This window comes from Bombina bombina, chromosome 11 (genome assembly GCF_027579735.1).
Source record: "Bombina bombina isolate aBomBom1 chromosome 11, aBomBom1.pri, whole genome shotgun sequence".
NCBI classification, from domain to species: Eukaryota; Metazoa; Chordata; class Amphibia; order Anura; family Bombinatoridae; genus Bombina; species Bombina bombina.
This window is the reverse complement of record NC_069509.1, coordinates 147,482,669-147,505,413: the sequence shown is the minus strand read 5'-3', so window position 1 is coordinate 147,505,413 and position 22,745 is coordinate 147,482,669. Positions and strand designations below refer to the sequence as shown.

Below are 22,745 nucleotides of genomic sequence, written 5' to 3'. Positions count from 1 at the left end.
CTGTTATCAAAGCTCCAATTAGAACTGTGGTGCTTAAACTGGACTCAATAGTATAAGTTCACAGAATAGTAGCAATACTTCCTGTTAGGAAAAATGTGCACGTTATTTGCATCACAGTATTATTCACAAGAATTGTATTGACATCATGAGAAGTGATGAGAAGTGGCAGAAAGACAATTCCAAACAAAACTACTGTAGCAATACAGGAATCTCCTAGAGATATTAAGTAATTATGTATCAGTCTTATTTTATCACCAAGTGGTATGTGGTAATAAGAAACAGTCTTACTTTATATCCGGAATCTCCAAGGGCAGAGGTAAGATGAAAGATATAAGCCTTTGATTTGCTTATAGCGTGAGTTGCTGGGAAGTTAACTACAGGTAGAGCTGCAGGCACTCACAAGCTGTAACGGAGAGAAGACTTTGTGCGAGTCTAAGGTAACACGCAATTGATATCCGTTCCAGTGTTTCCTTGTCAGTGTGTGTTGTATACTGGTGTTGCGCTGTGCAGCGAAAAGGGTTGCGGTAGGTGACGGAAGGAGGCAGCTGCAGCTGAAAGTCTCAGAAAAATATTAGCAAGCCAGAGTACTCAGAAGCGCAATCAGATTATTTTAGGCAGCCAAATTCTGTAGAAGTAAAAGGAGTGTTCAGGTTTAAACAGAATAGCTTTAGGTATTCTGTATTTGTAATCCACAAAAGGTAAGGCTCAGAGATAAGTAGCTTGTATGAAACAAACAAAATACTAAGCGCCGAGCGCTGTGAGGCCAGGTGTTTTATTAGCTAGGCAGGTGTAGATAGTGAGAGTTGCTGGGTCCTAAAAGGTATAGGATCTGACATCACCCCCCCCCTTCAAGCCAGCTGTTCCACAGCTCGGGGTGCTGGACGGTCCGGATGCCTCCGATGGTATAGAGACACCAGCCGGGGAGCATTCAAGTTGGAAGCCGGTTCCCAGGTGTCATCCTCAGGTGGATAATTTTTCCATCGTATCAGGTATTCCAACACTGAACCCCGGAATCTGGAATCCAGAACTGATTGGACTTCATAGGAGTCAGTCTCCACCAGTGGTAGAGAAGGCGGTAGAACCATTTTAGTGTCTCGAGTGGGTCTGTAAGGCTTGAGCAAAGACACATGAAAAGTCGGGTGGACTTTTATGGTGGGAGGTAATTCCAAGGTTACTGCATTTTCGTTTATGATTCTAATGACAGGAAATGGTCCAATGAAACGGGAAGCCAACTTCTTGGAAGGTACTTGTAGGCGTAAATTTTTTGTTGAAAGCCAAACCTTGTCACCTATAATATACTTCGGGGGTGTTCGTCTTCGGAGGTCATAATAATGTTTTTGATTTTCTTGTGACTTCTGGATATTAAGTGTAATATTAGCAAATGCTGTGATGAGGTTTCGGCTGTAATCTTCGAGTTGAGGAGACGTAGAAGAGGCTTCAGGACAAATGTGAAAAGTGGGATGGTAACCATAAGAGGCATAAAAGGGAGACAGTTTAGTAGATGAATTCTTCAGATTATTATAGGCATATTCTGCCATAGGCAAATAGTCGACCCAATCGTCTTGTTGTTGATTACAGTAACATCTTAAGTATTCCTCAAGCCATTGATTCAACCGCTCGGTTTGGCCATTCGTCTGCGGATGGAAAGAGGTGGTATAGCTATGGGTAATCTTCAGTAAGGAGCATAGCCTAGTCCAAAACCGTGACGTAAATTGGGTGCCCCTGTCCGTGATTATTCTGGAAGGAGTTCCGTGAAGTTTTACAATATGAAGTAGGAACAGGTTAGCAGTCTCAGCTGCGGTAGGCAGCTTATGGTACGGGATGAAATGTCCCATTTTTGTAAACATATCTACTACGACTAAGATAGTAGTTTGTCTCTTAGAGGGTGGTAACTCAACGATGAAGTCCATGGAGACTTGTTCCCAAGGTCTTTGGGGAATAGGAAGAGGCATTAAAAGTCCATAAGGTTTGTTTCTTTCTAATTTGGATGAAGCACAAATCAAACAAGTAGTCACAAATTCTTGTACTGTTTCCCTCATTTTTGGCCACCAGTAGGATCTTTGGAGTAAATCTGTTGTTCGGTTCACACCAGGATGACCAGACATAGGTAGGTCATGATGGAGTCGTATAAGTGTAGTTCTTAAACTGGGGGACACATATATGCGATCATCATGATAGTATACTCCAGAATTTTGTGAGAGTACTTTTAGAGGTAGATCCTTATCGATTTTATAGGAAGCTAACAATTCATCCTTGAGATACGATGAGAGGGCGATAAATCGCTCCTGAGGTATGATTGAAGTTGTATTGAACTCTGTGATTGGTTTGGAATGTAACCTGGATAGGGCATCTGCTTTTCCGTTTTTGATTGCAGGACGGTATATTATGTGAAAATCAAATCTGGCAAAAAATAAGCACCAACGGACTTGTCTGGCAGAAAGTGTCTTGTTTGATTGTAGATACTGGAGATTTTTGTGATCCGTATAAATTGTGATGGGGAATTTAGCTCCTTCCAAAAGATGTCTCCAGTTTTCCAAAGCTCTGCGTATAGCCAATAATTCTTTGTCCCCTATCGAGTAATTCATTTCTGCTGGACTCATGATCTTAGAAAAAAAAGAAACAGGATGCAAAGGCTCAGAAAGTGATTGTCTTTGTGATAAAACTGCTCCGGTAGCGTAGTCGGAGGAATCGACCTCTAGGACAAATTGCAGATCGATATTTGGGAATCTGAGAATAGGGGCAGTTGAGAAACTGGATTTTAGGAAATTGAAAGCTGAGGTTGCTTCTTCTGTCCAAATAAAAGGAATAGAATTTCTGGTAAGTAGCGTGAGGGGTCTGGCTATTTTGGAGAATCCCTTAATGAATTTACGGTAATAGTTTGAGAACCCAAGGAACCTCTGCAATTCCTTTTTATCCTTCGGTTGTGGCCAATCTAGAAGAGTTTCAACCTTTTTGTGTTGCATACTGATACCGTCTGGTGATATATCGTAACCGAGAAATGATATCTGTGAGCAATGGAATTGACACTTCTCCAACTTAGCGTATAATTTATGTACACGAAGTCGAGACAATACCCAGCGAACATGTTTTTTATGTTCTGAAAGGGATTTGGAATAGATGAGGATGTCGTCTAGATATACCACGACGCAGAGGTCCAGTAGATCTCGGAAAACATAATTGATAAAATGTTGGAAAGTTGCCGGGGCATTGAAAAGGCCGAATGGCATCACAAGATATTCAAACAATCCGTACCTAGTACGGAATGCAGTGAGCCATTTGTCGCCTTCGCGGATACGGACTAAATTATAGGCCCCACGGAGATCGAGTTTCGTATATATGGTGGCATTGGAAAGGCGTTCAATCAGCTCCGGAATTAGAGGGAGAGGATATCTATTCTTCACCGTTCTTTTATTTAACTCGCGGTAATCTATAATAGGCCGGAGTGAGCCATCTTTATTGGTAACGAAAAACATACCGGCCCCAGCGGGAGATGTTGAAGCTCTGATGAAGCCTTTCTTTATATTTTCGTCTAAATAACCTTTGAGGTGTTGTAATTCAGGTTGGCTGAGAGGATAGACATGTCCAAAAGGGATACTGGCACCAGGTTGGAGTTGTATGGGGCAGTCATAGGGACGATGAGGTGGCAAGTTCTCTGCTTCGGTTTTGCTAAACACGTCTGTAAATTCCGAGTATTCAGATGGAATTTGAGGTTGGTCTGAAGTAGTTTGTAAGAGACACTGTTTGGGAAAACAGGTGTTAATACAATAAGTAGAATTGAAATTAATTTTAGAAGAAGACCAGGTTATATGTGGTTCGTGTTGTTGTAACCATGTTATACCCAAAACAACAGGAAACTGTGGTGAGGGTAAAACATCAAAGGAAATGTGTTCAGTATGACCCTCAATAGATGTGACAACCAAAGGTATTGTGTGATGCGTTATGGGACCAGTGTTAACAATTGAACCATCAATAACTCTGACAGCAAGAGGTTTTGATTTCAAAACAAGAGGAATTTTATTACTGGTAACAAGTGCAGAATCGATGAAGTTTCCAAATGCACCAGAGTCCACGATGGCTTTAGTAGGTAGTCTTTTGAGGTCCCACTGTAAAACAAGGGAAAGCCCACAATAAGTTATTGAGTTATGAGTCAAATGAGTTGATTTGATAGAAATAAACTTACTTTTCTTATTCTTCAAGAGGATTGGGCAATCCTGTACAGTGTGTGATGCATCGGCACAATACATACACAAATTATGGCTCTTCCTCCTAAACCTTTCTGCAGGTGTGATAGGCCCTCTGACAACCCCTATTTCCATAGGTACAGGTTGTTGGTTAGAGTTTTGAGGAGTGCTGCGTACCGAAGAAGACGTTATCTTAGATGGGGATTCTGTGTGGTATCTCTCATGTCTGCGTTCACGCAGCCTTCTATCAATTTGGGTGGTGACCCTCATCAAAGCTTCCAAAGTGGCTGGCATATCTATACGAGCCAATTCGTCCTTCAGGGACTCAGCTAAACCTATTCTAAATTGATTTCGGAGAGCAACCGGACTCCACAAGGAGTCAGAGGCGTAGAGTTTAAACTCTGATATGTAGTCCTCCACTGGCCTCTTTCCTTGCTTCAGCTCTCTCATCATAGACTCTGCAGTCAGTTGAGTATCTTTATCCAAATATAATTCATCCATATTGTCAAAGAATGCTGACAAGGAAGACAATATGGGATCTTGGTGTTCACAAAGATTGTCGGCCCAACCTCTCGGTTCTCCACGTAGGAAAGACACCACTGAGAGGACTTTGATTCTGTCAGTTGGATAACTGCGTGGTCTAAGGCTAAACAGGAGGTGACAGGCATTTTTGAACTGTTTGTATAATTTTCTATTTCCAGTAAAAGGTTCAGGCAAAGAGACCTGAGGTTCAGGTAGTGTGTCATGTGCTGCCTTTAGGGCAATTGAATCCTTAATTATGTCACGTAAAGATTTATTTTCTACCTGCAGGTCTCTGACCGCTTGTGCAATCTGGTCTACCCTCTGTGTGAGGTTGTAGACGACCTGGGGTATATCTGCTGGCTCCATAGTGGCTTAGTATTATGTAACAACTCACTCTGCTACTTTCTAAGAGTGAGTATAAAAAGGAAGGGTTGGAGCTCAACCGCAGAATACCAAAGATTTAACTAGTGAGATATGTTAGTTTGTTTCAACCCTTTGCATATAGCACTACTGCTCACGTGCTATATTAAGCAAGGGTGTGAATTTTAGTCTGTTATCAAAGCTCAAATTAGAACTGTGGTGCTTAAACTGGACTCAATAGTATAAGTTCACAGAATAGTAGCAATACTTCCTGTTAGGAAAAATGTGCACGTTATTTGCATCACAGTATTATTCACAAGAATTGTATTGACATCATGAGAAGTGATGAGAAGTGGCAGAAAGACAATTCCAAACAAAACTACTGTAGCAATACAGGAATCTCCTAGAGATATTAAGTAATTATGTATCAGTCTTATTTTATCACCAAGTGGTATGTGGTAATAAGAAACAGTCTTACTTTATATCCGGAATCTCCAAGGGCAGAGGTAAGATGAAAGATATAAGCCTTTGATTTGCTTATAGCGTGAGTTGCTGGGAAGTTAACTACAGGTAGAGCTGCAGGCACTCACAAGCTGTAACGGAGAGAAGACTTTGTGCGAGTCTAAGGTAACACGCAATTGATATCCGTTCCGGTGTTTCCTTGTCAGCGTGTGTTGTATACTGGTGTTGCGCTGTGCAGCGAAAAGGGTTGCGGTAGGTGACGGAAGGAGGCAGCTGCAGCTGAAAGTCTCAGAAAAATATTAGCAAGCCAGAGTACTCAGAAGCGCAATCAGATTATTTTAGGCAGCCAAATTCTGTAGAAGTAAAAGGAGTGTTCAGGTTTAAACAGAATAGCTTTAGGTATTCTGTATTTGTAATCCACAAAAGGTAAGGCTCAGAGATAAGTAGCTTGTATGAAACAAATACTAAGCGCCGAGCGCTGTGAGGCCAGGTGTTTTATTAGCTAGGCAGGTGTAGATAGTGAGAGTTGCTGGGTCCTAAAAGGTATAGGATCTGACAGTGGGTGGTGGGTTGTAATGTTGGGGGGTGGTATTGTGTTTTTTTTTGCAGGCAAAAGAGCAGTTTTCTTTGGGGCATGCCCCCACAAAAGGCCCTTTTAAGGGCTGGTAAGGTAAAAGAGCTTTGAACTTTTTTTTCATTTAGAATAGGGTAGGGAATTTTTTTTATTTTGGGGGTTTATTATTTTATTAGGGGGCTTAGAATAGGTGTAATTAGCTTAAAAATCTTGTAATCTTTTTTTTATTTTTTGTAATTTAGTGTTTGTTTTTTCTTGTAATTTAGTTTAGTTTATTTAATTGTATTTTTAGATAGATATTTGTAGTTTATTTAATTTATTGATAGTGTAGGTGTATTTGTAACTTAGGTTAGGATTTATTTTAAAGGTAATTGGGTAATTATTTTAACTAGGTAGCTATTAAATAGGTAATAACTATTTAATAGCTATTATACCTAGTTAAAATAATTAACAATTTACCTGTAAAATATATATAAACCCTAACATAGCTATAATGTAATTATTAATTACATTGTAGCTATCTTAGGGTTTATTTTATAGGTAAGTATTTAGATTTAAATAGGAATATTTTAATTAATAATATTAATATTAGATTTATTTTAATAAGAGTTTAGTTAGGGATGTTAGAGTTAGATAGGGTTATTATACTTAATATATATATAATATAATAACGATATTAACTATATGAACCCTAATATAATTAGGGTTAATATAGTTAATATATATAATATAATAACTATATTAACTATATTAACCCTAATATAATTAGGGTTAATATAGTTAATATAGCTGGCGGCGGTGTAGGGGGATTAGATTAGGGGTTAATACATTTATTATAGGTGGCCGCGGTGTAGGGGGATGTAGATTGTAGGCAAAAGAGCAGTTTACTTTGTGACAAAGCCCCGCCAAAAGCCCTTTTAAGGGCTGGCAAAAGAGCTGTTACTTTGGGGCAATGCCACGCAAAAAGCCCTTTTCAGGGCTATTTGTAGGGTTAGACTTAGGTTTAGTAGTAGGGATAGTTTAGTATTTTAGGGGTTAAATAATTTAATATAGATGGCGGCGGGGTAGGGGGATTAGATTAGGGGTTAATAATTTTAAAATAGATAGCGGCGGGGTAGGGGCTCACTTTAGGGGGTTATAGATTTAATATAGTTGGCGGCGGTTTAGGGGTTAATAACTTTATTAGGTAGCGGCAGGCTCCGGGAGCGGCGGTTTAGGGGTTAATACATTTTATTGTTAGGCTAGTGAGGGGGGATAGCGGATAGAGGGTTAGACGTGTCGGGCTATGTTAGGGAGGCGTGTTAGACAGTGCGGGTGATTTAGATTTTAGTCACAGGCAGTTTCTAACGTGCCGCAAGTCACTGGCAACGCCAGAAATTTGTACTTGCGCAGATTTCTGGACATCGCTGGTTTATCCGACGGCGCCGTATATGGGATAGCTCGAGTTGCGAGCTGAAACTGCGGGCGACGCGGGTTCCCTCGCTTGCGCCGCAAACTACGATCTATATCGGATCGCGCCCTAGTTTTGTCCACGATATAAAAATACAGGTTCTGTTTTACAGGCTTAAAATGTAAACAAGATATTTAAAATAAATATTTAAACAGTGTAGTAATTTAAATTAGGATGTACTATATTATGTGTTATGGTCTATTAGTGAGTGCATTAGTTAAAGTCCATTAACCAATCTTTATATTTATTTTGTGCATATATACACATATATATCAGCATTTGCTATCTTATGCTACTAGGGCCAAATGTGCCATGTAACACAACCAATATTACTATGTGCTTAACAACCAAAAAAGGGTTTAAACACATAGGTCAAATCAATCTTTAAAAAAGTGGTTAAACTTCTAGTAATTTAGGTTCACTAATTTGATAATTATATATTCTAATGGACTGCATGCAGCATGTCATTTTGCAATAAACTGTCCCCTGTGAAATTATATTACTAGTCTCTGGTCCAAAAGAGGCATTTATTTTTTTCCATTTGTGTTATTGTTTTCTTGAACGTATAGGATGCAAAAGGTTCAAGCCTTTTAGCTTCAGGTAAGTGTACAGAGGTCTCTGTTGAAAAAAACCTAACCTTCATTTTGTAAATCATTAGCTGCATGTTTTTGTTTATAAGTCTTTTGTATTATTTTTAAAAGGCCAGTAAAAATTAATAATAAAAAAAAAATGCTCAAGAATCAATACCACTGGATTTGTGTATAATAGATGCCAAAATATATTTAAAGTAGAAACAATTCAGAGGCTGTTTCCCCTTCCTCAAACCAACTGAAGGGGAAACAGAACCCCCCTTCCCCCGAAACATCACTACTTTAAATAGTGGGGTATGTTTTTTTGAGACTTCATTTTGCTATAAATAATTCCTTGGTATGGCTTATTGTTTGTTCTGATCCTCCACTTTATATAACTAATACTGTAGATAGCTAGATAGATAAATATTCATCTATATTCCTTTATACCTTAGTTCTTTTCCAAAGCCAAGAAGATCGGTAGCGTTATCTGTAGCTCGTGTTGCCATTCTTTCGGCACGATCTCGCAGTTTGTAAAAGCTATTGAAGATGTTCCGGATCAGCTCTCTGCTGGCCGCAAACTGAACCTGGATATCAGCTGGGAGATAATCCTGTAAAGGAAGGAGCAAAATAGGAGTTTGAAAAAAGAAAGTATGGTTGTATAAGTAAAGGTGCTGGCAAATAATAGAGCACAACGCATTTCACTGAAATCTCAGCACATATTAGATTCTAAAAGGTAATTTCCTTCTTTATCCAGACAAATGAATGGAGACATTGTAGTGTTGGGTGGAAAAACAATGTACTACTAGATTGGTATATATATCATGACTCTCTTTCCCTTCTTGGCTCCATTTGCCTCTCTCCCCTATACCCTTGTCAGCCCACTCTTCCTTTACTGGTCCAAGACAACTCTCTCTTCCCCCTTTAGCCCAGGCTGTTTGTCTTATCTACTTGGTTACAGCTGATACACGCTCCTAATTTGACTCCCCAGTTGCGCCTATTTTGCCTTGTCCCTGGCTGTTCTCTCTCATTATGCTTTATTAGATTGTTATAAACTTTACTGAAACAGGTTTCAGTCGTCCAAAAGGAAAAAACAGAATGGCGAACAAAAGAAGAAGGGGAAAAGGAAAGAGAGAACAACATTATGCAGAAATTTAGGGAAAATTAACCATTTCCTCCACACGCTATGATGTAAAATCTAAAAGTTCAATTCATAAAGACTTGTCAGCAGAAGTGATTGTATTGCATAGCAATATAAGTCCTGATAGGTCAAGCCATATGCATATTTTGCTATTCAAAGTTAAATTTAACCAAATTATGGGAGTCCAAAGTAAATTATACACGGACCGGCTCATGTAGTAAAACCAAACTTATTATATGCAATTTAAAAAGCATAAATAGTAGCAGTCATCAACATCACATCCAGGGTAACAAGCCTACAAAAAAATAATCCTGTGGATCCAAATTATGGGATAAATATGGACACTATTGAGTCCACTCCAGGAAATAGATGGTTGGAGCGGTAAAAAGCTCCCAACAGCTTATGAGGGAAACACTGCTGTCTCCTGACAGCTGAATAGCGTGGTCTGGTATAGTCTGTGTTAGCAACATTATTTCATACCTTATTAACTATAGTTATTGTGTAGCTACAATTCAGTTACACAAACTAGATCTTTAGTACTTACATTTTTAGAATGACAAAAAAAAAGAAAAGTTTGCAAAACTTCTAACACAAACTATCAAGTGCACTGCACAAATCACATGTTATGCTTTCATTATCTTATCAAATTATCTGCTTAAACAGTAACATCACCTCAGTGCCCCAAACAAGCAGACCTACAGTTTTGACGTAGAGTTGTGTGGCGTATACACTCCTTCTGGCAAAATTGCAAACCTGTATCATCTTCCAAACCAACACACTTATCTGCAAAGTATTGAGGGTGCAACCATGGTACATGTATAAATACTGCAGTACAGATAAGTCTGAATAGCTGGTGGCCATATTTCATTTTATTTTATATATTTCCACCTTTTTGATTTAGAATAAGGCAATAAAGTTCTCAAGTTAAAGGGACGATAACGTCCAAATTAAACTTTCACGATTCAGATAGAGCGTGCAATTTAAAACAACTTTAAAATGTACTTCCATTATCTAATTTGCTTCATTCTCTTGGTATCCTTTGTTGAAAAGTATACCTTGGTAGGCTTCGAAGCAGCAATGCACTACTGGGAGCTAATTGCTAATTGGTGGCTGCATATATAGGCCTCCTTTCATTGGCCCAGCCAATATATTTATCTAGCTCCCAGTAGTGAATTGCTGCTCCTGGAGCAAAGTATACAAAGAGAATAAAGCAAATTTGGTATTAGAAGTAGATTGGAAAATTGTGTAAAACTGTATACTCTATCTGAATCATGGAAGAAAAATGTTGGGTTTCATGTCCCTTTAATGCTCCTTTAAACATTGAAACTAGACGTGAATAACACAAAGATCTGTGCAAAACTTGTGTGTTGCACTATTAAACATATAAATCCGGCTCTGAAAATAGCCAAATGTCGCTACCCGCACTTGTCTAATAGAAACATATTGACGGCAGATAAGAACCATGGGCCCAACAAGTCTGCCCCTATTTCTAATAAAGTGTAAGCTTAAAGGGACATGAAACCCCAAATTTTTCTTTCATGATTCAGATAGAGAATACAATTTTATACAACTTTCTAATTTACTTCTATTATCTAATTAGTTTCATTCTCTTGGTATCATTTGTTTCCCAGGACATACTTGAAAACGAGAGAAATCTCAATGTATCCTTCCTGGTAAAATATTTTATAAATAAATACATTTGTTGAAGAGGCAGCAATGCACTACTGGTTTCTAACTGAACAGATGGGTGAGCCAATGACAATCGGTAAATATACACAGCAACCAAAGCAGCGAGAACCTAGGTTCTTTGCTGCTCCAGAGCTTGCCAAGATAAAGCTTTCAGTAAAGGATAACAAGAGAAGGAAGCAAATTAAATAATAGAAGTAAATTGGAAAGTTCTTTGAAATTGTATTCTCTATCCTTTTTTTTTTTTTTAAAGTAATTTTTCTTTTATTGAAAATAAAAAAAACAGAAAAGACAAAAACAAATCTCAAATAAAAATATGCCACACAGGGCAAAATGACAGGTTTGATAAAGATACAAATATATGTACATTAAATACAAAAGAGGAAAAAAAAAGAGTTAATGTCATACACATAATATTGACAGACATTGACCGTTTATATTATTATATTAATGAGCTGAACTTAGTAACCTATGTCTTTCGGTCGTCTTTAAATAAAAACTACACTTAATATTGCAAGGATAAAAGATGACTGAACATAGTATCATAACTCAAATAGTGTAGACTAACTCGGGATATAATAACCATTAGGGCACAATTGAGGTTTATAATACATAAATATCATCTTAGCTTAATACACTTAAGCCATAAGGACCCAAAAAGTAAATAACTTAACAATCTAGAGCTCATCATTTTAACTTGATGGATCTGAAGAAAAGAAAAATGGTTTTTTACCTCTTACTTAGTTCAGTTTCCCTGTCAAACAAAATAAAAAGAGAGAGAAAAAAAAAAAAAAAAAAAAAAAAAAAGGTAAATTAAGTTCTTCCTCTCTCCCCCGCCCCCTCTCCCCCCCCACCCCCTTCCCCCTCAGCAAGCGCCGAAGCCATCATTGTGAATGATCATTATCTTGGTTCATAGCACTCCTATTCCCTATAACTGGAAATCCATGAAGCCGGAAATTCACCATGCAATACGAAATCTGCGAAACTATCTGAGCTTAAAAATGGGGATAAGATACGTTTTTGGATGGATAAGGTATAGGATTTAATTATGGGTAACCAGTCCAAAATGAACTTTTTTATTTTTTTTTCATTAGAGGATTTAAGGTGAAAAGATTCAAAAATTATTTGATTCTGTATCTCTTGCATAACCATAGCAAAGGAGGGTACATACTTTGATTTCCAATTTTTTGTGATGAGATGTCTAATAGACATGATAATGGATACTAGGGTTTTTGATCTCAGAGGAGAATCATTGACGTGGATATTTAGAAAGATGATATTTTCTGAGTTAAATGAGACTACAGTGGCATAGTGTATTTTTAACCAGAAGGAAAGTTTGTTCCACAATTGTTTTAATTTTGGGCAATAGAAAAACATGTGTAAAAGGTCTGCTTTGAAATATGTACATCGGGGGCATTTAGCAGATTGTGAGCTATACATTTTTGCCAGCCTAACAGGTGTTATATATGACCTATTTATGATTTTAAAGTGAGACTCTTTCCAGCTGGATGGAATTCGACATTTGTTTACTAAAGTACAACTAGCCTTTAATTCTCCGTCTTCCAAGTTTGGACAATCTTGTGACCATGAAGCAGAGATATCATTAAGACTGAGTAGATTCTGCTTATTGAGCATAATGTCATACATTAGAGAAATTGAAGTTGATCCCGTTTTGTATTTCAGAATACATTTTTTGATATCAGACCATGCTAGGCCTCGATCCAGCTCCCAATTATGTTTATTGAGATAGTGTCTTATCTGAAAATAAGCAAACATATCCTGTCTGGAGAGGTCAAATTGCGTAACAAGAGACTCAAATGAACATATATAGCCATCCTCATGGAAAATTTGGTATAAATTAATGAGTCCTTTATCCGCCCATTTCTTAAAGGTTACCTGAGAATAACCAGGGGAAAAATCAACCATTCCAATTATTGGGAGTAATTCGGAAAAAGAGTAATCAACACCAGTAATTGAGCAAAATTTCTGCCAGGCTCTAATAATGTTATTTATAGTTATCAATCCCTTGATATTATAGGGTAACTCCTTTACTGGACAATGCAAACTGGCTTTAACAGAAAAGGGAGTTATCATATAATTTTCCATTATCGAACATGAAAAGATATTTGTGTCCGCTAACCAGTCTATGGCGATTTTGGCTAAGCAGGCGATATTATAATATTGTATATTTGGCAACGCTAGTCCCGCGGAATCAAGTGAGTTCATTAGTTTTTTAAGTGCAATACGTGGTTTCTTATTTTTCCAGATAAATCTGGAGAAGAGAGAATATAATTTATGTTGGTCTGTCGCAGGGATCAGTAAAGGTAGGTTCTGAAGTGGGTATAATAACCGAGGAAATATGATTGTCTTGATAAGGCTAACACGCGCTGATATCGATATAGGTAAAGAGGTCCAATTTTCTAGATCAGTTTGAATTTTCTTTATCAAAGGAGGAAAATTTAACTTATACCAGCAATTAGGATTGGGATGAATATAAATGCCTAAATATTTAAGTGTTTCCGATATTTGGAACGGGAAGTTAAACTTAGCATGGCTATCCTTTTTAATCCACATTAGTTCACTTTTTTTTGAGTTGATTTTATAACCTGAAAATGAGCTAAAAGTACTTAGGCTATTTAAGAGAGCAGGAATTTCTTGGACAGGATCTCCTATAAATATCAGTAAATCATCTGCGTAGATTAGAAGTTTTAAAACTTGTGGGCCAATTCTAATACCGCTAATAATGTCTCTAAGCCAAATTGCTAATGGTTCGAGAGCTATATTAAAAAGAAATGGCGAGAGAGGGCAGCCTTGCCTAGTACCTCTACCTAATGTCAACGCGGGAGAGACATTAGAGTTAACTAAAAGATATGAGATTGGGTTTCTATAGATATTGTGTATGAATCGAATAAATTGATTTCTAAAGCCAAATTGTTCGAGCGCTCTAAATAGGTGATTCCAAGCGATTGCGTCAAACGCTTTTTCGGCGTCGAGGCTAATTAGGGCTTTATCTTGTTTCGCTTGTGTGAGTTGTGATGGATCAGTATTATACATGTAATCTATACACGTTAGAACTTTGCGGATACTTTTTGAGGAATTCCTAGAACTCATAAAGCCTGTTTGGTCGGGATGTATTATTTTATCGAAAGAAATCGAGAGCCTGGAAGCTATGATTGAAGTTAATATTTTGTAATCTGTATTAAGGACCGATATAGGTCTGTAAGACGCAGGGTCTTCCGGGTCTTTATCTTTTTTAAGGATTAGGGAAATATTTGCAGCAGTAAAATTTTTTGAAATTGGTTGATCATTAGTGAAATAATTATTAAAAAGTTTTTCCAGGGACTCTACTATTTCCTCCGACAAAATTTTGAAGAATTCAGCTGGAATACCATCGGGACCCGCTGCCTTGTTTAATTTAGTCTTGGTTATAGCTTTTCTAATTTCCTCTTGGGTTATAGGGGCATTTAATATTGCTATGTCTGTGTCTAACATTTTCGGAAAGGTTAATCCTGGACCAAAACCTATCTTCTTGGATTGTGTCTGGTTCTATTCCAGTATATAATTGTTGATAGTAAGTATGGAAAAAATTAACAATTTTATTCGGGTCCGAGTATCTTTGGATCCCTGACTTTATAGCCAAAATATAATTTTTCTTTTTCCTATTTCTGGTTAATTTGGCTAGGAATTTAGCGGAACAGCCATGAAAGCCTTTAAAAAGAAGATTATTTCTTGTTTCTACCTCTTGAATTTTTTGCTTTATTACAATATCCCTTTCCTGCCTAGCTTCAATATATTTTTTCCAATTTTGATCATTACGCAGATTATTATACCTTTCATAGGCAATTTTGATTCGGTTTGCTAATAGTGTCTCTTGTGCGGCCGATTTCTTTTTTATGGTACTCAAATAAGCCTTTATCTCTCCTCTTATGACTGCTTTAGCAGTTTCCCAGAAAATCTCTATTTTATTAATATAGGTTATGTTGTTTTCACAGTATTCTCTCCAGGTTTGTCTCAGCCAGATCTTAAATCTGGGATTATTGTACAAATATTTAGGGAAATAGAACGTGAAATTATTACTCTTATGTTGACTCAGAGAGGGAAACAGGATCGATATACTAGCATGGTCCGATATGGCAATATCGTGTATCTGGGGAGTTAACCTAAATATAGATAGAGATTCAGATATTAAAATATAATCGATTCTCGAAAATGTCCTAAACGTTTTGGATTCACAAGTGAATTTCCGAGAGTCGGGATTTTTAATTCTCCAAATATCAACAAGTTTCATCTTATTACAAAAGGATCTGAAGTATTTAGCTTGCCGATCATATTCTTGTTTGTTTCTAGTGTCAAATCTATCAAGATCAGCAGATAGAGACATATTAAAATCACCCCCGACTATAACATTTTGGTTAATATGGGGAAATAGTTTAGACTGGATTAATTTCCAGAATTTGGATGAAAATTTGTTAGGAGCATATATATTGCATAAAAATATTCTGGCCTCATGGATTTGAATTTGTACTAAGAGAAATCTAGCTTCTGGGTCCCTTTCTATGTTCAAAATCTTATAAGTCAAGTTTTTATTAATTAAAATTGCAACTCCATTTTTTCTAGAGGCGCAGGGGGTCGCTATGACTTCCCCAACCCATTTAGACTGAAGTTTAGATATTTCAACATCTTTAAGGTGGGTTTCTTGTAGGAAAACAATTGAAGGGTTTAATTTCCCCAGTCTTTGGATAACTGTTTTACGTTTTATTACTGAGGTTATTCCTCCTACATTCCAGGAAAGGAGCTTAAATTCCTCAACTAGGTTAAATCCTGTAGTGGCCATCAACTAAAATAGGAATATTTAAATTCACACAGATATATATACCAACAGCTGGTGACTATAGGATGGGGGGGGGACAGGGGGAGGGAGAGAGAGAGGAAAAGAAAGAGAGAGAGGAAAGAAGGGAGAAAAAAAAAAAAAAAAAAAAAAAAAAAAAAGAAAAAAAACCACAAAAAAAAAAAGAACAAATAATATACAGAACTTAAAATTTACATTAGGAGCCATCTGAAAGATATTTCTGCGCTTCTTCTACAGAGCCAAGAGATATCCTGTTACCTTCCTTCAATATTATAATCCTTGCAGGATAAACCATCCGTGCATTTTCTCCTTTATTAATCAATTGGGTACAGAAGGGGGCCATACTTTTTCTCTTGAGAGCGGTTTCATTAGAGAAATCCTGAAATAACAGAATCTTCTTGCTTGCTATAGTGAATGTTTCTAGTTTTTTAAATAGTTTGAGGATTTGGAGTTTATCCTGAAATCTAAGGGTTTTAAAGATACAGATTCTATTTCTAGGTGATCCATCTTGATTGACCCTTCTGGGGCCTATTCGATGGGCTCTTTCTATTGACAGGGGGAGAAGGTGGGGGGGGGAACCCTAAAGCTTGTGGGAGGACTGTTGAGGAAAAGTGCAGCAGGTCCTCAAATTCTGGGGTATCGGGTAAACCGACAATTCTAATATTATTACGCCTGGAGCGATCTTCCAGATCCTCCAGGCGATTTTGTAAATTACAGATTTTGTCATCTTGTTTTTGTAATATATTTTCTTGTGTGTTTACCAGATCTTCTAAGTCTGAAATTCTGGTTTCTGCCTCAGTGATTCTAGAAGCGAACTGTTTCACTTCTGAGGAGATTACCTCCAGCCTTGATGTAATATTTGATAGGTCTTTTTTGATAACATCAAATTGGGGTATAAACAATTGACTTAGCTGTGTTATCAATGATTGTGTATCGAGAGGGTTTATCTGGGTTTCTAAGGAGGAGTCTGAACTAACCTCCATTAGTTTATTTTTTTTGTCCTTAGTTTTGGCAAGCATTATGGGTGAATTGTGTTTCACCTGGGTGACAAATTTTTCCATTAAGTGAGTGATTTTTAGTGTTATTGTGCCTAAAAATTGATAAGAAAACGTGTAATACCCTGAATAGGGGGGGTGATATCAGGAAATGTTTAAAACAAAAAAAGAAAATATTGTATATCTAGACCAAAAAAAAAAAAAAAAAAAAAGAGAAAAAAAATTTTTTTAAGTGCATTTCCTTCCTTTTCTTTTTTTTTTTTTTTCCTTTCCCTTTTTTTCCTCCTTTTTTTTTTTTTTTTTTTTTTAAATAGTGAAGTGTTTTTTAAAGCCTGCTAGAGTTAGATGACAACATACAACGGGGGAGCAACGGATTTTGCCAAGTCTCCTCAGTATCTACTAGACTGACAGCTCTGGACTTCTAAGTGGCAGTGGGAGAATATGCAAATAATATAAGTGACAGAGTGGTAATACTGCTTATGTTGTAACAAATATGTGTATTTTCAGTTTCAAAGCCACAATATGTCTAGTACCTTTGAAAAAACTTTATCTGTCAATTGATAACAGATTCTACAGCATGTGTATCAGCAATATATTAATTATCCTTATAGATCAGAGGATAAATCATGGATAGATAAGAACCAGGAAGAACAAATGAACAAATACCCCAGGATACAAGACCCGGACAGCAGCTGCTGACACTCCCAGTTACAAACTTCTATATATTATTAGTTTCTGTACCAAGATTACTAAGTACCTCAGATAAGAACAGTGCAATCGGTTTAACACCTGTACAAAACTTCTATTGTGTTATGAGCATTTTCTATGAAAACAATATGATTATAAACATGATTTTTATATGACTTTTTGCCTTCAGATATCTAACAAGAAAAAAAAAGAAATAGAATAAAAAATGCAAAAAAACAAAAAAACAAAAGTCATTGATGATAGCAACCCGATGCACAGGGAAAAAGTGAGCTAGAGTCAATTCAGTTTATGCTGAAAATTTCAGAAAGACAAAATCGTAATAAAGGCCAGAATGGCTCAGATACTTGCGTAGCCCAAGATAGAACAGGAACTTCTTCTTTTGTAGTAAGGGTAAGTAAGGTCCAACTGAAAGCGTCGTGTCAGAAGAGGTGAATGGCACTTATGCACAGCTAGCCGATTGGAGAGTAATAATATGGCCACTACCTCGTGATAAGGTAAGAGGAGCCGGACCAGGCCGGCAAATTGTAGCTTTCCTTGACGGGATGTCTCCCTGCCCGGTGTCTCTCTTTGATCCGGCCCCAGTTCAGACGGGGGGAAGGCTTAACGGGCTTAAGGTAGACAGCTGGTAACGAGGATTTCTTCTTATGTACCGTTAGCTAAATGCGGAGCAATAGAGTTACCACTTCCCAGAGGTAAAGTAAGGAGAGCCGGTCCAGGTCAGCAGGTTGTAACTTTTCCTTATCGGAATGTCTCCCTGTCCGATGCCTCTCTTTAGTCCATCCACACCTCTGACCAGAGAAAGATTTACCCGACTTGGAGTAGGCAGCAGGTAGCAGGGGTTTCTTTACGGGTCGTCTGCGTCTCTTACATGGTATGTGCACTGTCTGGCACTATTTCACGGCCTTTCTCCCCTCCCTCGAGGGAGCCGGACAGCAGAGTGACCTCCCGCTTTAAATTTAGCAGATCGTGAGTTTTCACTGTGGCCGGCTACATCGGCACTATATATGGCGTCTGTACCTCTTTAGTGGACCTGCGGCTATTGTAGCTTTACCGGTCAGTATTGGAGCTGTAGCCTCTTTTTCTGTAGAAAGCACTTTTTCTTGTAGACTATAGCGATTAGGCTCGCTTTAGTGTGGCGTCTGTCTGATGGCTCTAGACGCAATGGGACCTTCGACGGTATCTCTCCGGTGGACCGGAAGGGCTCCAACACACAAGCTGTGGCCGTGGCGAATCGGCCTAACGCCACTCAGGGACTTCTGTGCCAGTGGGCCGAATCTCGGCTCGGTATCCGCTCGGAAATTGGTCCTCCTTCCCGGCAAGGATAGCGGCACTGCGGCTTGATAGAAACGCTTAGCTGGCGAGTCGGGCTCCAGCCTGCCTGACTCTCTAAGCTCCGCCCCGGAAGTCACCTGTATTCTCTATCCTAATCATGAAAGAAAAAAAACAAAATTTATGCTTACCTGATAAATTCCTTTCTCCTGTAGTGTAGTCAGTCCACGGGTCATCCATTACTTATGGGATTATAACTCCTCCCTAACAGGAAGTGCAAGAGGATCACCCAAGCAGAGCTGCTATATAGCTCCTCCCCTCTACGTCATATCCAGTCATTCGACCGAAAACCAAACGAGAAAGGAGAAACTATAGGGTGTAGTGGTGACTGGAGTATAATTTAAAATTTAGACCTGCCATAAAAAACAGGGCGGGCCGTGGACTGACTACACTACAGGAGAAAGGAATTTATCAGGTAAGCATAAATTTTGTTTTCTCCTGTTAAGTGTAGTCAGTCCACGGGTCATCCATTACTTATGGGATACCAATACCAAAGCTAAAAGAATCTTTATACGGAAGGAACCACTGCCTGAAGAACCTTTCTCCCAAAAACAGCCTCCGAAGAAGCAAAAGTGTCAAATTTGGAAAATTTGGAAAAAGTGTGAAGTGAAGACCAAGTCGCAGCCTTGCAAATCTGTTCAACAGAGGCCTCATTTTTAAAGGCCCAAGTGGAAGCCACAGCTCTGGTAGAATGAGCTGTAATTCTTTCAGGAGGCTGCTGTCCAGCAGTCTCATAGGCTAAACGTATTATACTACGAAGCCAGAAGGAGAGAGAGGTAGCCGAAGCCTTTTGACCTCTCCTCTGTCCAGAATAAACGACAAACAGGGAAGAAGTTTGTCGAAAATCTTTAGTTGCCTGCAAATAAAATTTCAGGGCACGGACAACGTCCAGATTGTGCAGAAGTCGTTCCTTCTTTGAGGAAGGATTAGGACACAATGAAGGAACAACAATCTCTTGATTGATATTCCTGTTAGTGACTACCTTAGGTAAGAACCCAGGTTTAGTACGCAGAACTACCTTGTCTGAATGGAAAATCAAATAAGGAGAATCACAATGTAAGGCAGATAACTCAGAGACTCTTCGAGCCGAGGAAATAGCCATTAAAAACAGAACTTTCCAAGATAACAGTTTGATATCAATGGAATGAAGGGGTTCAAACGGAACACCTTGTAAAACGTTAAGAACTAAGTTTAAGCTCCATGGCGGAGCAACAGTTTTAAATACAGGCTTAATCCTGGCCAAAGCCTGACAAAAAGCCTGAACGTCTGGAACTTCTGACAGACGTTTGTGTAAAAGGATGGACAAAGCTGAGATCTGTCCCTTTAACGAACTAGTGGATAAACCCTTTTCTAAACCTTCTTGTAGAAAAGACAATATCCTAGGAATCCTAACCTTACTCCATGAGTAACTCTTGGATTCGCACCAATGCAAGTATTTGCGCCATATTTTATGGTAAATTTTCCTGGTAACAGGCTTCCTAGGCTGTATTAAGGTATCAATCACTGACTCCGAGAATCCACGCTTTGATAGAATCAAGCGTTCAATCTCCATGCAGTCAGCCTCAGAGAAATTAGATTTGGATGTTTGAAAGGACCCTGCACCAGAAGGTCCTGTCTCAGAGGTAGAGACCATGGTGGACAGGACGACATGTCCACTAGGTCTGCATACCAGGTCCTGCGTGGCCACGCAGGCGCTATTAGAATCACCGATGCTCTCTCCTGTTTGATCCTGGCAATCAATCGAGGAAGCATCGGGAAGGGTGGAAACACATAAGCCATGTTGAAGACCCAAGGTGCTGTCAGAGCATCTATCAGAATCGCTCCCGGGTCTCTGGACCTGGATCCGTAACAAGGAAGTTTGGCGTTCTGGCGAGACGCCATGAGATCCAGATCTGGTTTGCCCCAACGCCGAAGTATTTGGGCAAAGACCTCCGGATGAAGTTCCCACTCCCCCGGATGAAAAGTCTGGCGACTTAGAAAATCCGCTTCCCAGTTCTCCACGCCTGGGATGTGGATCGCTGATAGGTGGCAAGAGTGAGACTCTGCCCAGTGAATTATCTTTGAGACTTCCATCATCGCTAGGGAACTCCTTGTCCCTCCCTGATGGTTGATGTAAGCCACAGTCGTGATGTTGTCCGACTGAAACCTGATGAACCTCAGAGTTGCTAACTGAGGCCAAGCCAGAAGGGCATTGAAAACTGCTCTTAATTCCAGAATATTTATGGGAAGGAGACTCTCCTCCTGAGTCCATGATCCCTGAGTCTTCAGGGAATTCCAGACAGCGCCCCAACCTATCAGGCTGGCGTCTGTTGTTACAATCGTCCAATCTGGCCTGTTGAAGGGCATCCCCTTGGACAGATGTGGCCGAGAGAGCCACCATAGAAGAGAATTTCTGGTCTCTTGATCCAGATTCAGCATAGGGGACAAATCTGAGTAATCCCCATTCCACTGATTTAGCATGCACAATTGCAGTGGTCTGAGATGCAGGCGTGCAAAGGGTACTATGTCCATTGCCGCTACCATTAAGCCTATTACCTCCATGCATTGAGCCACTGACGGGTGTGGAATGGAATGAAGGACACGGCAAGCATTTAGAAGTTTTGTTAACCTGTCTTCTGTCAGGTAAATTTTCATTTCTACAGAATCTATAAGAGTCCCTAAGAAGGGAACTCTTGTGAGTGGCAATAGAGAACTCTTTTCTTCGTTCACTTTCCACCCATGTGACCTTAGAAATGCCAGTACAAACTCTGTATGAGACTTGGCAGTTTGGAAACTTGACGCTTGTATCAGAATGTCGTCTAGGTACGGAGCTACCGATATTCCTCGCGGTCTTAGTACCGCCAGAAGAGAACCCAGAACCTTTGTAAAGATTCTTGGAGCAGTAGCTAACCCGAAGGGAAGAGCTACAAACTGGTAATGCCTGTCTAGGAAGGCAAACCTTAGGTACCGGTAATGATCTTTGTGAATCGGTATGTGAAGGTAGGCATCCTTTAAATCCACTGTGGTCATGTACTGACCCTTTTGGATCATGGGTAAGATTGTCCGAATAGTTTCCATTTTGAACGATGGAACTCTTAGGAATTTGTTTAGGATCTTTAAATCCAAGATTGGTCTGAAGGTTCCTTCTTTCTTGGGAACCACAAACAGATTTGAGTAAAACCCTTGTCCGTGCTCCGACCGCGGAACCGGGTGGATCACTCCCATTAGTAAAAGATCTTGTACACAGCGTAGAAACGCCTCTTTCTTTATCTGGTTTGATGTCCAGGGATCCTGGACATCTCTTGCCCAAGCCTGGGCGAAGAGAGAAAGTCTGCCCCCTACTAGATCCGCTTCCGGATTGGGGGCCCTCACTTCATGCTGTCTTAGGGGCAGCAGCAGGTTTTCTGGCCTGCTTGCCCTTGTTCCAGGTCTGGTTAGGTTTCCAGCCCTGTCTGTAGCGAGCAACAGTTCCTTCCTGTTTTGGAGCGGAGGAAGTTGATGCTGCTCCTGCCTTGAAGTTACGAAAGGCACGAAAATTAGACTGTCTAGCCCTTGGTTTGGCTCTGTCTTGAGGCAGGGCATGGCCCTTACCTCCAGTAATGTCAGCGATAATTTCTTTCAAACTGGGCCCGAATAATGTCTGCCCTTTGAAAGGTGTGTTAAGCAATTTAGATTTAGAAGTCACATCAGCTGACCAGGATTTTAGCCACAGCGCTCTGCGCGCCTGAATGGCAAATCCGGAATTCTTAGCCGTAAGCTTAGTTAGATGTACTACGGCATCAGAAATAAATGAATTAGCTAGCTTAAGGGTTTTAAGCTTGTTTATAATCTCATCCAATGGAGCTGTCTCAAGGGTCTCTTCCAGAGACTCAAACCAGAATGCCGCCGCAGCCGTGACAGGCGCAATGCATGCGAGGGGTTGTAATATAAAACCTTGTTG

At 39.2% G+C, this 22,745-nt stretch overlaps 1 protein-coding gene across 2 annotated transcripts in view; it reads right to left on the bottom strand.

Annotated features, from left to right (window-relative positions):
* The window catches only part of SNX8 (sorting nexin 8), a 144,690-nt gene that overhangs the window by 35,426 nt on the left and 86,519 nt on the right, over window positions 1–22,745 (bottom strand). For both annotated transcript variants that reach the window (XM_053695131.1, XM_053695132.1), the window contains exon 6: window positions 8,569–8,729. In XM_053695131.1, the coding sequence (XP_053551106.1) occupies window positions 8,569–8,729 (161 nt within the window). The remainder of the gene's footprint in view (window positions 1–8,568; window positions 8,730–22,745) is intronic.